We start from the raw sequence: 17,333 nt of genomic DNA on the forward strand, positions 1-17,333 counted from the left end.
TACAAGGCCCTTATGGGATAGGGGCGGTGGGATAGCCTGAGGGTAAAAGCGCCCGCTGGTCACGCTGAAGACCCGTTTTCGATTCCCCTCCAACATGTGAAGTCTTGTGTCCCGCGCCGTGATACTGATGGAATATTGCTAAAAAGCGGCGTAAAATCATACTCACTCACTCCTTGAATTTCTGGGATGTATTTGTTCCAGGGTCTGTATAACAGACTAGCAGGGTAACAAGTGCTATTTCAACGTGTTTGCATTGGGTTCTTTGTACAGTTCCCGAAAGGAATCCTCGCGTGGAAAGAAACAGGAATACTCGTGTAAGTATTTACGAACAGTAACGTGTTAAAACCATATAAATGAAAACGTTTTGCATAATAAAGTTGTGTACAATGAAGATATCTAGAGTGAATAAACCTTACAAGTGCGAATGTGTTGCGGATGTGACTGACCTCGAGGAGGTGAAACCTTTAAACTCCAATTACCTGAATTAAAACTGCAGACTGACAAAAAAAACACCACTACAATATAAAGTTTTAATTGTTCAATTTCACCCGATCTACAGGAACTTCTATATGGAACACGTTCATCCGACATACAGGAGCGCCTATCTGGAAGACGTTCACATGATATACAGGAGCTCCTATCTGGAACGTGTTCATCCGGTATACTCCTAGCCGGACTACTTTCACCTGACATACAGTAACCAGCATCTGGAAGACGTTCACCTGACATACAGGAACTATCTGGAAGACGTTCACTTGACATACAGGAACTATCTGGAAGACGTTCACTTGACATACAGGAACTATCTGGAAGACGTTCACCTGACATACAGGAACTATCTGGAAGACGTTCACCCAGCCTACAGGATCTCCTACCTAGAACACGTTCCCCCATCCTACAGGAACTCCTACCTGGAACACGTTCACCCAGCCTACAGGAACTCCTACCTGGAACACGTTCCCCCATCCTACAGGAACTCCTACCTGGAACACGTTCCCCCATCCTACAGGAACTCCTACCTGGAACACGGTCCCCCATCCTACAGGAACTCCTACCTGGAACACGTTCACCCAGCCTACAGGAACTCCTACCTGGAACACGTTCACCCAGCCTACAGGAACTCCTACCTGGAACACGTTCCCCCATCCTACAGGAACTCCTACCTGGAACACGTTCCCCCATCCTACAGGAACTCCTACCTAGAACACGTTCACCCATCCTACAGGAACTCCTACATGGAACACGTTCACCCAGCCTACAGGAACTCCTACCTAGAACACGTTCACCCATCATACAGGAACTCCTACCTGGAACACGTTCACCCAGCCTACAGGAGCTCCTACTGGAACACGTTCACTCATCCTACAGGAACTCCTACCTGGAACACGTTCATGCGACCTACATGGACCCCTATCTAAACCTGACATACAGGAACTCCTAGCTGTAATACGTTAAAATACAGAAGCTTCTATCTTGCAAGGTACTGATTTGATTGCTTCTAATCTGTCCCCGAGGCCACCATGACGTTGACCTCGCAATAGCCATCTTGGAACTTATCCTGCCTTGCAGGTGTACTTAGTAAAACTATTATCTGCTTAAACTCCAAATCACAGCCTTGATTAAGTGGAGGCTTGTAGGCATAAACGGAACTTTGTTTGGCATACTGGATCCTGTTAGACCCTGATGAACACTCCATTCCCTTAACATGGACTGTTTGGCGTTCACATTCAGATAAACACAATTCACAGACACGGAAAGTTTGAAGATAATAATCCTAAAAAGAACTAAACCATTTTGAAAGGTTTTGCTAATACAGCATTGCGTAGCACTTACGGAATCCGCCCATGTAGTACCCCAGTAAGGACTTAGGCACCTTGAATGCCTGCACAATGAGTCGATGTAGGTGGAAACCCTCCAGAAACATCCACACGAAGTTGACGGTCTGGGCGTATCGGATCAGCGTGTAAAGCAGTCGACAGCCAACCTGGAAACAGAATGATTACTATTACATAGCCATTAATGAATCTGACGCCCAGAATGCCATCGTTAGTTGGTTTACGTCCCTTGGTGGTAGCACGATCTTCAGATCATGGGTTTCAATACGAGTATCATACCCGTGCTCCGGGCAAACAACTATTGTTATTGAAACTATTGTTTCTGTGCAAGTCGTCCTCTATAATTGCTATTATTGGTTGATATAACCAACGTTCAATTTTCAATGTAAAATTATGAGGGTTTGCATCCCCAAGTTCACTTTATTCGATTTACATTTTTGTTTGAAGTGAAATTCATAATTTAAATGATAATTCATAGGAACGTTTTCACTGCAGACAGACTATACATGTGACAAAGATACCCGCTCAGACACAGCATACTGACACAGTCTAGCAGCTCTCTGAAGACAAGCAACGGGCAAGATAAAAGAAACAAAATATTTTACTCTCCTCCCTGCAACTAGGGCATACATCGAAAACACTCCACTGAAGCAAGTCAGCAGTTTCCTGCAATTCTTTATCAGACGTGAAATGGAAACATTCATTATCAGGAATCACGACGGAGAGTAATTTCAGAGAATTCAACATTTTGTGATTTACATACATGTTCATCTAACAACACAACCATTAGATATGGTAAATACGTTCTCATGGATAAATATAGTTGCATGGATTCCAGCTAATGAAACTGAAATAAATAAAGGAAAGGTTTAAGAAGGAAATAGAAAACAAATCGACACGCAGATAACTGACTGTTTTACAGACATATTGGGAGCAGTAAAACTAACCAACTGTATTGTTTACAACGATGTAAACTATATGTTCTAGTACAGTTAAGGCAAACTTGAACAGCGTGCTTGGAGTCTACGAGGCTTTGCGTACATTTCTAACTCGTACCAACATATTGACGTCAGGAAAATGATTATAAGTAAATGAACTTCCAGCTAGTGTCATCTAATTTGTCTGACCAGCCTGTACACAACTTCACTCAGACAAAGACCAGTTCATTATCTGAAGACCTATTGTCATCCACTGTCAAGAAAACACAAACCCTTGTTCCACAATCAATGTCCTTCCAGATCCACACCATCAGCCATTTCCTAATTTCAGTAGTGTATGAAATATATACAAATTATTGCCACAAATAAGCACAAAATGCAACCGTTTGAGAAATACAGATTGACATGTATCAAAAAGAAGCTGTAAGCTTGGTGGAAATATGTACTGGTAATAGGAGTACATATAACATAAAATGATAGAAAACGGTATGAAGATGTGAGTGTGACCTTGTGCACGTTCAAATGATTGATCGTTCTGATAAATGGCCCATAAATGTAGCAAAGCGTTGGGCCGCCTCAATATTTATCATCACAAATCGTTATGAAACAGTTTATGTGCTCGAAATGCCGGAGGTATGTAAAACACATGGACACGTCCAGCGATCACTGTTATTATCTCTGCATGAAATTCTGTTCACAAAACCGGTATAGGTAAACCCAGGTTTCAGATGCATACGTAAATGTCAGATGAACAAATGGAAAATGACAATGCAAGACAAGAGACTGTCAGAAAACCAAAATGAAACTTTTCCTTACTGTTTGTTTGACCAGAAAGTCATCGAGGATGAGGAGATTACAAATTATGGGTTCATAACATGAGGGACCAAACGTTCGTCCAACAAATGCATATTAAATAAAGTTGCAGAATAATAAAATGTTGAAATTTTGTCATAATAGAAGCTTTACTGCGTCGCTGCTAACTGCCTGTCAATGACGTTAGCAAATAATGGTCATATCTTCTGACTACTACCAACATCTCTTTCTCTGCGTATTTTGGGCAGTCGATTATTTGATACTATCCTTCAGGATTCCTTCAAATGGGATCAGGTCATGACTGCAGCTGGGACAACGTTTTGAACGACTGCAGTGAATGTTCCACTCTGTCTTGCTGGAATACCTTTACATGATGAAGCATATAACGTTTTGTTTATTGCACAGAGCGACGTTTCGGTATAGGTTCTTACAACGAAAACGGTGCAAGGACCTACAGCGATACATCGCCATGTGCGATAAACAAGAAGCTGGTATCCATAAAGCTGCAAGCTCTATTATTTACTCACCAACTTCTAGAATGCCCACCAAACAATGACACAAATTTGCGTTTTTGTGGAAGGAAAGTCTCTGTTGAATATCGGAGTACATGCATATGTGATACACACAGAAGTATGGTACCCACCACAGTTACCCTATACCATATATGGAATTTTGACTGAAGTATACTTTCGACGCTGGAAAATTGTTCTTCATTCGGTAGCTTTGGTTGACATTTTAATCAGAGAACATAGCAATGTCCCAATTGAAATTCTTATGTGGTTCCCTCTGTCGAGGTTTGGGACATCCTCATGTATGTTCAAGAGTCGGATGTCGATAACTAGTTGACCTCACAGAACATGACCTTCATTTCAGTATTCCAATTTGATTTGATTGTTCCTAGGTCAAAAGTAAAAATCAGAATGCGAGTTAAATACCACCTCAATTTGGGGTTGGTCTTGTCAGTAACACGGCGGCAAGGATAATTGATTATTGGAAAAAAAATCAATATTGAAAAAATGACAGGCAGAAAAAAATTAAGCCCACAAAAGTCGTTTGTCGGAAAGGATTTCTTCATGTCCATTAAGACGTGACTTTGGTTTGTGGGCAATGCGAGTTACCTCGCTTACTCGAAGTTTGATTCGAGCGTAAAATATTAATGAGTATCAAGGGCGGGTAATGCATCCCGGTGTTTGTGTAGGTTAGATTTCTTATTGTGTCTTTAGAAGCGAAAGCTGCTATTCTATGTATCATTTTGTGCAATTTCATTCTATGTGTCACCCTCTGTCGCCAACAATCAATTTCTATGGCGTGCCACAGTACACAATTGATAATGGAATGTGTGCCCTCTGTGAAGTCACCAATGGCGATGTGATTTCTTAGGGCACAATGAAGAAATAACCTTTTGTTCTCCACAGCAGCTATTTCTTGAGTTGTTTCACGTCTACAATCATATTTGCCAAGTTAGATAACTCTAATAATAATTTACAAAATTGCCCGCAGAGTCGTCTCCCTTGAGTACACGTTGGTCTAGGTTCTCAAGTATATACAATCTGATATGGTTAGGACCGATGATCATTTTCTGGTCAAACATGCATTGCAGTGACACGGTACAGGTGCGTTCTTGTTTATGCCACATTATAAAGGTCGTTTTGCATCCAGGTGCCACACAACCATTTGTTGACTGAGTACGTGTGTAGGTATTGTTGTACCTACCGTGTTGTTGTACATGACGGTCTGGTCCTTCGGTTTGTCCAGTCTGTCCTTGTACACGAGGACGTCCCACAGGATGAGGATGACGTTGGTCAGAATGAAGGAGGCGAAGAGGCAGAGATGCAGCTTAATACGTTGTTGCAGCCGCAGTTGTCTGAGGGAGACAGACGCTGAGCATCACTGAACAGTCACGTGATGAAACACACACGATGGATGGATGTCTAACACCAATAAATACTAGATACTCGAAATAATAATCTTCATGCGTATTTCTTGGCGCAACCTAAACACGATCTCGTCGTTGCATGGCTGGAATAATGCCGGTGCGACGTAAAGCCCACCTCAGCTCAACTCAATGGCACAACTCTGCTCATAAGTTCTGCTCAACAGATCATCGAGGAAACAAATATTGTTGTGAAGATGTACGTAGATAAAGTGGCGCGCATTAGCAGGACAATCTGTGAATTTTGAGTGACTTGCAACAGCTCATTCAGATGAGTTGAAAGTAAGATACGGCATACGGTTTGACACCTATCGTCCGTGCTTTAAGATACGGGTCTGTCTAAACCATACTGGTTCACATATTCATCTTGAAGCCTCACGGTAACGATTCGTTAAATTCTTGAAGAGGCCATTGTTTCAACTGTGAAATCAGACCCGATAACGAATCAGTGCTTCAGCTACGTGTACCCATAACACGGTACATAACACGGTACATAACACGGTACATAACACGGTACATAACACGGTACATAACACGGTACATAACACAATGTATCAAGGTATACATTTCCTGGTTTGCCTCATTACCTGTCCTTAACTCTAGTATCAGTGACGTACCTGTAAACAACGAAGACGATGCAGGCAGGGACGAGAAAAACGATGCTGATAGCGTTGCAGGCTACGCCTACTTGGAACAACGTCATGTACGTCTGAAAGAAACATGGTCAATGTTATTAGAACTTGGGAACTCCTGATTAACATGCAACCGGAATACATAATGAGCATGCATATGGAGGAAAAACTGAATACGGTTGACGTGAATGTCCCTCCGTTATTGTTGATCATGTTGTAAACATTCAGTACACTCCGGCTGAACACAGTATAAAGGACGCAGACCGAGAGATTTTAAAAACATGGTGACTCTTTCACCATACTGAGAGTCAAATGTAAATTCATTTTGTCGCCATTGTAAACAGAACTTTATCCTAACGATATTACATCTATAAGGGTTGCATCAGACGAATTTCGGATGTGAACATGACATGTTTTCAGATTTGGGGGTATTACGCAGTTTTCATTGCGGGGGAATTTCATTTCAATTACCTAACTTTTCTAGTTACCCTTTATGGAATTTCAGTTACTCAGTTCAATGGAAGTGTGCCTTGTAATTCCATTATCAGTTCCCCTGGGAGAGTACAACCTTCCTGTCAGGTCCTAGAAAGGGACTGCTACTTGGCCAAGTCACATCCAGAGTACAACATGTAAAGCGGCCTTCACATGGCAAACTAACGTTTCACAACACATGTTGTTGAAATCTTAAAAGTTGTCAAACTGACTTTTCCACGCGTCAAACACATATTTCAAACTTTGTGTCATGTGAACGTCATGTCTCTGTCTTCGTTGACTGCAGCTGTGTATGTTTGAGCAACACGTGTTTGACAACACTTCACCCGTCAAACTCGAGCTTGATGGGAACGTTGGTGAGAACAGAGACTGATACTATTTCTCGACAACAGTTTGGCAACTCCAAAATCAGTGTTGGTGGCGAGTTATTGGAACGTTTTCACTCTAAATCTCGAGTTTTACAACATGTGTTTTCAAACTTTAGTTCACAGTGTGAAGGCCGTGTGAAGGAAACACGTTTGTAACGGGACCAATTGCAGTTGATCTCAAGTGTGCACATCCAAATGCTAACACACTAAGCACGACTGGTAACAATGAATGGTTAGGGATCAAACCAGTGCCTCTAACACTGAATTAAAATGATAAAAGTTTCTTTCTTCAAAAGTTTTATGCTAGACGTTCTTTGGAGAAAACCCCTCGTAACTCCAGCATTTGATCAAATACGACGTACAAAGCAAGATTGCCTTGTAGAACGGCCCCCAGGTGAGCTAAACTTTAGCCTTTAGCGTTCGTTCAATTTCTTCTGTTCCTCTTCTCCCCATCGAAAGCCGAGGTCGATTTAATTGTCTCCATAAAACTCATCTTGATACCTCTTTCACCGCCATACTATATTTTTTCATCCCTCGCTTCCTCCCCTAATTACTCTGCACAGGTCTCGGATGCGTGTCAGATACCACATCTCGTCTGCTGTCCCCCACGGGCGCCGCGCGTGCTGGATCGCGCCAGGCAGGACTGTAACTTGTCGCCCAAGGTTCCGGAACTCTCGTAAATCTCCCTGAGATGATCGAGTACCTTTTCATTTGCATCTCGGCGTGTAATGAAGGTCACGTGACCTAAACTGGTTTTAAAGAAAAACACGCGTTGAGGCTTGCAGTAATTAAGAATAACATTAAGTTGCCATGGATGTTTGGGTAACTATAGAGAGGTTTGGGGACGACCTCCCAACTGTCCGACACGCAGTTGTCAAGACAACTGAAGAGGACATTTCGGGTCCTTAGCAAAACTAATGCCTCTCACCTGGCAAGGGGCTATTTTTATGTGGAAATATAACTTCACATCCATTTCCACTGTATTCATGAAGCAGTTGTCGGGTGAAGATGATTAAAACAACTATAAATTCGATTTCTCTTGGTTCAATACTGGGATTCCTGTCTGTACGATCATGACAGCAGGTTGGGCACACAAAGGTTTCAAATACTGCACGAGTGAGGGATCAAAGACTGGTCACTGGCGTGGACATTCCTTTCTCTCCCCTACCCACAACTTCACATCCCACTCCAATCCCGCCGGCGTAGAAATCAGAACGGTTAGAAGGCAAATTAGAACAATTAGGACATGATGTTTACGCGGGTTGGAAAACATAATTTCTGATGGTGTACTTTGTTTATCAGATCACCAAACAAGATCTGTATGGTAGTGTTGCATGGACTTCACTAAGAACAGATATAAATGTACCTGTTCTATTTTCTCAAATAGTTTCATAGCTGTTCATCCAGTGTCCGCAGAGTCGTATTGCTATCTGATTAATATCTGCAGGTACCCTTCCGCAATATCTCTGACGTTACGCACTAAGTGGCACTCAAAATAATTGATTTAACTTTTACATAGACGAAGATACAACGAGGAGTTTATACCTTTCACACTTTGTCGGTTTTTAACGTTAAATGAGCAATGAAAATATAATTCCGAACTTTAGCGTAATCTCACGCCATGATATAGAGCTGGCTGTTCAGTCCAGAATGGGCGATAACAGACCACTTGATAGTTTGTGAATTTAATGTCTATGCTTGATTTAATGTTCTAAAAAGTTTTATGACACCTTTGGGGCATAATGTTCCATAAAACAGCCAATAATTATTTATTTTCAGCATTGCCACTGGCTGTCTGGATGATGGCAATAGAAGATGGCGGATTAGACCTGTCCTATTTCAGACTAAAGTTCGGTCACATTTCAGTTTATGAAGGACGAACTCGCCGAATATTGTTAGAATGGAAATGTGATATCCTCGTTCCCCTTAAAAAAGGGAAAAAAAATAAATAAAAAATAGATGGACAGGTTAAACAGTTTAAGTTGCTGACATACCTGAGTAGCACGCTAGCTGTTCCGATTTCTCAACAGAAAAAGGGGAAATAACTCCTTAAGAAAAAAACAATGTGCTCTCCGTCGTGTCGATGCTTAAAGGCTGTTGCCATAGGTTTACAAACAGACATGGCTGACGTCATACGAACGGTGACATTACCGGCAACTTTATTTCTGATATTGTCCGAACATTTACCTGAATATTGTAAGCTGTTCACTGGTCACGAAGGGCCCATGGGTTGACGTATCCTCGATCTTTGTTTATGTTCCCTGAGCCTGAGGGACCACTGAACAAGTTATTTATCATACCGAACACCTCAATGTTAATTTTGAACTGTTTGAAGCATGAGTATCGGATCGTACACTTCAGACAACCTGTGTGAATCAGATTAGAATCTTACATCTTGCTGTGTTTTCCCCGTAGGTATTGTCTTAGTAAAGCTGCCGCAATGTAATTCCGCTTCTTAATATTCACAGGGACTACATTTGAACGTTTTGTCAGAACTTATTTATTGGAATGCGAGGCATGTTTTTCGTAGCCATCCCTGATATGGCGGACGACACAATACAAAGGAGATTTAGAGTTATCTCCTTTCCATCGATTTGTATTCGTGAAACATCGGTAATATCCGTGCATCATATCGAGTCTGGACCAGACAATCCAGTGAAAACATCATGAACGTCGATGTACGCAGCTGGGATATGATGTCACGTGGCAGCCAAGTCAGCGAATCTTAGGACCCAATCACTTCAGTCGCCTCTGTTGGGGCGGTGAATGAGTGGATAAAGAGTTCACTCATCACCCGATGTCCATGGTTCGATTCCCCACGTGGCTACAACACATGAAGCCCATTTTCTCCGTCGTGATATCGATGCTAAAAGCGTTGTCGAAACCGGTGACAAACATGGGTTTCTGAAGTTTACTTCTAACTCGGATCTTTACGGGTAAAGACTAATGTGCAAAGCATAGTATGCTATTGGTAATCTCTTTGTAAGGTTATTTCACTTTTCTGTTGACATGATGTTTTAATGGGTTAGTGAGGTGGGCTGTACTATGAACTAAACTGCATAACGAAATCGGTGAAATGTTCTACTGATATGTTGGTATGAACATCACAGATGTCGTCTTCCCTCATTGCACCAGGAAACCGAAATGTTGACTAATGCTTAGTTTCTGAATACATGTATATGCTTTTGACAGTAGCCCCAAGGAGACCAGAGCATCAGAACCTGGACCTGAGGAAATCTAGACTTGGTTCATTGAGACTTTAGCATTGCAGAGAGGGCTTGGCAGTAGGGAAAATAATGTGGTTCAAGGACTGTGAGATAGACTAGTTGAAAAGCTCACTGCCTCAAACGCACTCAGACAACAGGAAGACCAATTGACCCCAACCCCTGAGTGTCATCTTACACCTAAAATAGTGTTATACAGAAGAGTTTGACGAACAGCTTGGATTTTAATATCTGCAATAATGAATGCAAAGTGCAATTTAATGCTTAACATACCCGGTGTACACGGGTTTAAGATGTATTGCTAGGTTACTGGTGTACACTTTATAGGTATATCATAGTGTATAGGTATATCATAGTGTACAGATATGTCACAGAGAGAACATCTATATCACAAAGACTACAGATATATCACAGAGTACTGATATATCACTGAGAGTACAGATATATCACAAACCATATCAGAGAGAACACAGCTATATCACAGAGTATACATATATCACAATGAATAGATAAATCACAGATATTAGAGATATATAACAGAGAATAGGTATATCACAGAAAGTATAGACGTATCGCAGAGAGTACAGATATATCACAGACAGTATAAATATATCACACTGAACAGAGATATCACAGATAGTATAGATGTATATCAAAGAGAGTAGTGATACATCACAGAGAGTATACGTATATCACAGAGAGTTCTTGTATGAACAGATATATCGCAGACAAAACAGTGATGAATACAGTGCTAACATACAGGGTACAGATATATCACGGAGACTACAGATATTAACGAATAGTAGAGCTGTATCACAGCCATCTCAGATATATTACTTAGCATGCAGATACAGGCAGCAGTGCAGCCCTGATATGAACGTATGTGTTGTGAACGTGTTTTATGGCAATATCTGGGAACATATCCGTGACCAAGTATCAACGAGAGAACATACACATGAATATGTTTAACGACGTCCGGAGCGAATGACACATCTTCCGCTTTTTTATATGTCTGGAAACCTGCTCTTGCAGACCAGTGGATTTCGTTCTAGGTCCGCCAGAGCATTGCGCTCACAGGATGCAGCAATCAATCAATCAAGATCGATTCGTGATCAATTTGCGATAATCAGCGTAAGTCGTTTCGTGTTTGTTGTCCAGCGAAATGTGACAATGATAGGCTATCAGTTGTCACGTGCATTCTCGCACTTCAATAATGAATGACTGATTGAAATGAATGGCCGCAAAACAGGCACGCTCGGCATTAGCTAGACATTAGCTCGGCATTAGCTAGACGGTTATGTATGCTTTGAGACATTCTGTTATCAAGAGACGATTCAATCAAAATTGATACCCTCAAAACGTTAGGAATTGTTCTAGGTGCCATTCAGTACAGTCAGGCATTTCGCGAGTTTTGTTGTCTCAGCTCTTTTAACGTTCGAATACTCCTTGATCCCTTGATGTACAAACAGTTCGTCACTTAATGTTGGATACATACATGTCGATGTGACATCTCTCAACTCCTTGTATGAATCTTGCATACCATATATGGTGTTTACGCACAGTCTGAACAGCCCATAACGTGACGAGGCAAGATATAAGTGTTGTCATCAATCAAATCTTTGAAAGGGAGAGCTACGAGTGCTCTAGCGTAAAATTAATTTACATCATTGATCGAGAAGAGCGTAAAGGCAGATAATGGGGTTGGGTAAACATTTCTGGTCATTTTGTGCCGTTAGGGAAAGTGGGGATAAATTTCACTGTATTGTCGCGTTTTTGACTGAAACTACCCGACATGTGCACGCGATGATGTTATTATGTAATAAATCCGTTGAGATATCAGAAGGCACTTACGCCACAAAACACCTGAATATGTTACCTGGTTACCTATAGAGGGACTAAGACAGTCAGGGTGGGAGATTGGCATTTGCTTGTCAAGGTGATAATGGGTGCAGTATAACGATTGCGTGAGTACTGTTTTACGCCGCTTTTAGCAATATTCAAGCAATATCACGGTGCGGGACACCTGAAATCCGTTCCACACCTTATAACCATGTCGGGAATCGAACCTGTGTCTTTGGCGTGACGAGTGAACGCTTTAGCCACTAGTCTACCCCACCGTCCGGGTGCAGAATCAGATTACAAGGTAGAAGACAGACGTTAGCTTCAAGACGGGAGTTAAAAAAATAACCGCATCCAAAGAGATGAGGGTTGAAGGGTCCATGAAACCTTACTTACCAGCTACTCTATGGCGAGGTGGAACGCAAAGTGCAGTTACGACACAATGACCTTGATCCGTTATGAGCTGGACTTGGTCAGTGCCAACACTCACACAAGCGTGTGCGCTAAATGCACACTGTACACTGACTGATGCCATCGGTTGTGAAATTACAATGTCGGCTTAGAGAGAAAGTTTGCACCAAAAGCAAATTCAGAAAAGAGGAAGTCGGGTTAGAGGGAGTTTCTTATATGATAGTTTTTAGGGACGAATTCGCAACCATGTAAACATGTAGTTGTCGTTTTCCAACCTCACTACGTTTTTACATATTATCCTCAAACTACCTGATTGAGTTAAATACTTTCATGTCACTGAAAATATGTTGTATAACCGCCACTTCGAAAGAAACACGTGCCAGTGTGAAGACTGACCTGTCTGTTTGTGAGAACTCTGTCTGAACCAGGTCGACATCTTGTCTTTAACGCTTGACAGTCATACCTATTTTATCCGTACGGTACGTTCTCAAGGCAAGCACCCGGAATAAGCCCTGTATGGATTAACGGGTTTTAGTACATAGAAATATCCCTTTAATGATTTAAAGGCTTAAACAACAACACTTCTTTACGCAGCGCCAGCGCCAGTACTAACATAACGAAGTTGGACTACTATTTGATTTCCTAGCCAGTAAATAGTGGCTCCAGACACAGTACACAAATTCTGTACATAAATTGCACTAAAAGGAAAATCAACTATACATTACTTTCTGCATAAGAAATAGCTTTAACGTCTAGTGAGATTTATACGAGGCCCGTCGAACCCACTAAATCCAATCTAGTAACTAAATCTGGATAGACTTCAGAGAAGCCAGTCACAAGTAAACTGGGATACAGTCTAGTCATATTGACTGTTGCGCCCGGGCGTTTTCGTTCAAGGCCATTGACGAGAGTAGCATGAATCGTTGATGCTGACCACAACTTTCCCGAAGATCGGTATCACCTCAGTCGACGCCCAGTCGTCATTTAGGGACTATTTTGAGAAAATTGCCTCCAGCGGTGGTATATTATGATTTGTCTCGTTGATAATCAGTGCGAAACCATCGGTCATCACGACTAACCGGGAAATATACTTTATCATACTGTATATATGATTTATGTTTTATCGTGCACTTTCAGAGCTGATGTTTGTAGCCGTGCTATTTTGAAACCAACAGCGACGTTTAGTGATGTTTTACATTATTCAATCGAATTTGCCAGTGGCCCTGTGAAATAAGGTATCGGTTCTTGGATAACGCAATTTCTAAATATTGTTGAACCATGTTCTTCAGTTTTCCATTCAAAAGAATTGCCACTGTTTGATAGTGAGATGGGGCGTCATTTTGTTCACAGCCAGCATGACAGTTAAATCATTACGTGTCGGCTTAGTGTTGGAGAGACTGCACCAGCCGGGGTTCGAACCAGGGGTCAGAGGTTTCTGACACAACCCTACCCAGAGAATATAGGTGCCTCAAAGACGGCGCACTACTTAAGGAAGCAGCGAGTGTGGTCGATCTATACAGACTACGGTTGTTAATGTGTTCATTCGACATGTCAGTCAGGTTCGATTCCTTCTTTGGGTACGAAGTCAGTTTGCGCCATCGATCATCTGAGTTTGAATATTGTTTCAGGCGTTTCAAAACCATTCTCATCTTCTTTTGGCTCTATATGATTATCTTGCTCAAACAAACCATCAAACATATCGTCCGTTCCTTCTTATGAATATGAGTATGAGGTATATTCTTCGGTCACTCTGTGTCATTTCAAGAAATACCAACATATCTGATCTATTCATGCAGATACTTCACCGAGAAAACCGACGAAGAGTCAAAAGTTTTCAAGGGAGTTTAAAGATGACTTGTACACAAGGTTACACCGACAGTTTTATTTGATAGCGAGGCATGCGTCATTCGCTAGGAACAGTTACTTCCCTTAGATTCCGCGGATGTGTTTCTTGAATAGCTTCGATTATGAAACTTGGGCATCCAACACAAATGACTTGCGTGTCCTAAGTGGTTAACCTTTAAAGTCTGCTAGTCTCGCTAGTGCTCGTCACTGACCCTAAAACAGTAAAATATGACGGGAATCGCGATTCTTGAAGAAGCGTGCTCGAAAATGAGTGAATGAGTGAGCAACTTTAATTGCGCAATTGAGAATAATTGAAACATTTTCTAAGATTCGTTTGCAATGTACAACTTGCAGTTTTAAAACTTTGTTGCCTGAGCTATTATTTAGCCAAGTGAATTAGCTATACTGGTAGTACTCACGTCCATGTCGACACATGTGGTGTAGTTAGTCCATTCCTGGTGTGTGTCAGGGTTTCGGAACCAGGTAGCGTTGCTGGTGCAGAGTTTGTCGGCGTTGACTGTAACAAATAAAAACAGGAGCAGGTTAATAGGGACACCTGCTTGCCTGTGAAAACTGAAGTTGACAAAACTTTCTATAAGATATCTCTGCAATAAGCAGATCATACAGTAGTCACTATACCATGAGCATATATTTGTCTTAGCTTTTTGTAATCAGATCGAGTCTTGACCCGACAATCCAGTGATTGTCGCCATGCCATACGATGACAGAGCATGTGCTTATGAATCATTCTGAAACAGTGATGACACGAGGTGTCCTCATTTCCTCCTGGTCTGTGTAATGTGGCTGACAATGCTGTCACTTTCTGTATTTTAACTATCATAATGAGGAATGTTGATAGTCCAAGACAATTAAACTGGCATTTTTCGACCTTTGCGACACTCATGGAATACACAAGTGTACTGTGTACCCCGGGTCACAATACTGTAAATACTGACGTAATCCTAAGGTGAAGAACATCACGAAACCATTTTTCCCAAACATATATTATAACGCTTTCAAGAGCTTTGAGAGGGTGTTTAACACATACATCTTTCAAATCGAGGTGTGAAATTAACGTTATGGCATGTCAGAACTGTCCACTTATCACGACACAAACAAAAGACAGTGTGGTGAAAAGCTAATTTCGACAGTAGGCATCTAAGATCTAAATGTCACCTTCGACGTGCCCAGATGCTGATTATATGAATCAGCATATGTACGATTAATTGAGTGCATGAGTGATTAAGTGAAAATATGAATAATTGAGTATATAAATGAATGAGTGAGTGAATGAATATATGAGGGAATGCGGTTTTATGTCGCTTTTAGCAATATACCAGCAATATCATGGAGGGGGACACCAGAAATAAGCTTCACACCTTGTACCCATGTGGGAAATCGAACCCGGGCCTTCGGTGTGACAAGCGAACGCTTTAACCATAGGCTACCCCGCCGCCCCGACTGTATAAATGTGAGGTGTATGAATGAGTACACGAGTACATGAGTATGGATAGGTGTATGTGTGATTGAACGTGTCCTGGTTTCTTCTGTGTCTAGCGGGCTAACAGTTTCTCGGAGCTCTTACTGGAAAGAACAAGGAAGACACAATGTGATGCGCTATTTTCATGCATTTCACACTGTGATCTGTTGGGTGTTGTTTAATGCCGCACTCTGCACCATAACAGATACATGACAGCGGTCTGTTAACGCCAGTGTTGATTTAGTTGAGTCTGAAGCAAGCAAACCAGTCATCAGCATCATGAGAATCGATCTACGAAACGGGGCTACGATGACGTGTCAACCAAGTTAGCGAGCCTAACCACCCGACCCCGTATAGTGTAGCCTCTTGCGACAAGCATGGGTCACTTTGATCAGTTATAACCCTGATATTCACAGGTTTCATTTCACTCTGAATTCATTTATGGAAATCATCAAAACAACAAGATTAGTACCTTCGCCTTCGATCGATAACAAATAAGAAGACTGAGTTAAACAGCATGATAAATTTGAGGATGTTCTTGCCGCACCCCCATAACCCATCAACCACGTGGCCAGTCGGACAACTTCTTGTTTACTACAAAGTGAAATCTGATGTCATTGACAAACTTGACAAGGCCGTCTATTTGGACAGATTCACGCGTCTATTTAGACAGATGTAGATCCAGTTGGTGTTAGATATACAAGCTTCAATCCGGACTTGGTGCTTGTGACCTTCTTAATTACTGGTATTAACCCAGCAGTGCAAGGCGCGGGAGATACAGCGTGTTGGAGATAGAAACTTTGTTAGATTGTGTTGTGTCAGTGCCATCCAGCTGTGACTAATTACTCTGTCAGTCGGTAATCATCTATTAAACTGAATTTACTGTTACGTGTAAATAATTAAACTGGATATCTGACGCAAGACAGTTTGCTGTGCAACCCCGCTAGAGACAGAAGACCCCAGGACACACTCAATCACACATACACTTATCCATACTCATGGACGCTTACTCTCAGGTAGATGTACTCGTGTACTCATTCATACACCTCACATTTATACACTCGGGGCGGCTGGGTAGTATTCAGATATTTCATTCACTTTCATCATACAGGAAGAGCACATGAACACCAATTCGCACTAGCATAAACTGACTACATCACAATTTGAGCACTAATTTGCCTGTCAGCACAACCTGATGTCTTCATTGTAGTATTTAGTATTTCACCTTCAGCATGGACACCTGTAGGTGCTGTTTGTACACATTACCTTCGTACCTTAACGTGACACTAGCCTTATTACCCTCCAGTATAGCCATGTTGTAACGCTACTTTCTGCTGAGTGTATGGAGCATATATTTACATCAGTCGTAACATGACTGTGAGTTGAAATACTTAATGATATGTACATTTTTAAATACCAAGCAAAGTTGATGACGTTTCACCCTTAATAATGTTTACACTCGAAATACTCAGTTAAAAAAATGAGAGAGAAGTAGTCCGCTTATATGGCTTATGTGGCGCTCA

The 17,333-nt window shown here is 41.6% G+C and overlaps 2 protein-coding genes across 3 annotated transcripts in view; one reads left to right on the forward strand and one right to left on the reverse strand.

Moving 5' to 3' along the window:
* The window catches only part of LOC137255190 (10 kDa heat shock protein, mitochondrial-like), a 98,578-nt gene extending 95,566 nt beyond the window's left edge, over positions 1-3,012 (forward strand). The window contains exon 5 of the mRNA XM_067792600.1: positions 2,998-3,012. The gene's annotated coding sequence lies outside the window, so the exon portion shown is untranslated. The remainder of the gene's footprint in view (positions 1-2,997) is intronic.
* LOC137255188 (calcitonin gene-related peptide type 1 receptor-like) overlaps positions 1-17,333 on the reverse strand; it is a 95,849-nt gene that overhangs the window by 18,698 nt on the left and 59,818 nt on the right. For both annotated transcript variants that reach the window (XM_067792598.1, XM_067792599.1), the window contains exons 2-5: positions 14,750-14,847; positions 6,137-6,228; positions 5,300-5,450; positions 1,834-1,984 (exon numbers count right to left, since the gene is read on the reverse strand). In XM_067792598.1, the coding sequence (XP_067648699.1) occupies positions 1,834-1,984; positions 5,300-5,450; positions 6,137-6,228; positions 14,750-14,847 (492 nt within the window). The remainder of the gene's footprint in view (positions 1-1,833; positions 1,985-5,299; positions 5,451-6,136; positions 6,229-14,749; positions 14,848-17,333) is intronic.

Source organism: Haliotis asinina, chromosome 11 (assembly GCF_037392515.1).
Source record: "Haliotis asinina isolate JCU_RB_2024 chromosome 11, JCU_Hal_asi_v2, whole genome shotgun sequence".
Classification (NCBI taxonomy): Eukaryota; Metazoa; Mollusca; class Gastropoda; order Lepetellida; family Haliotidae; genus Haliotis; species Haliotis asinina.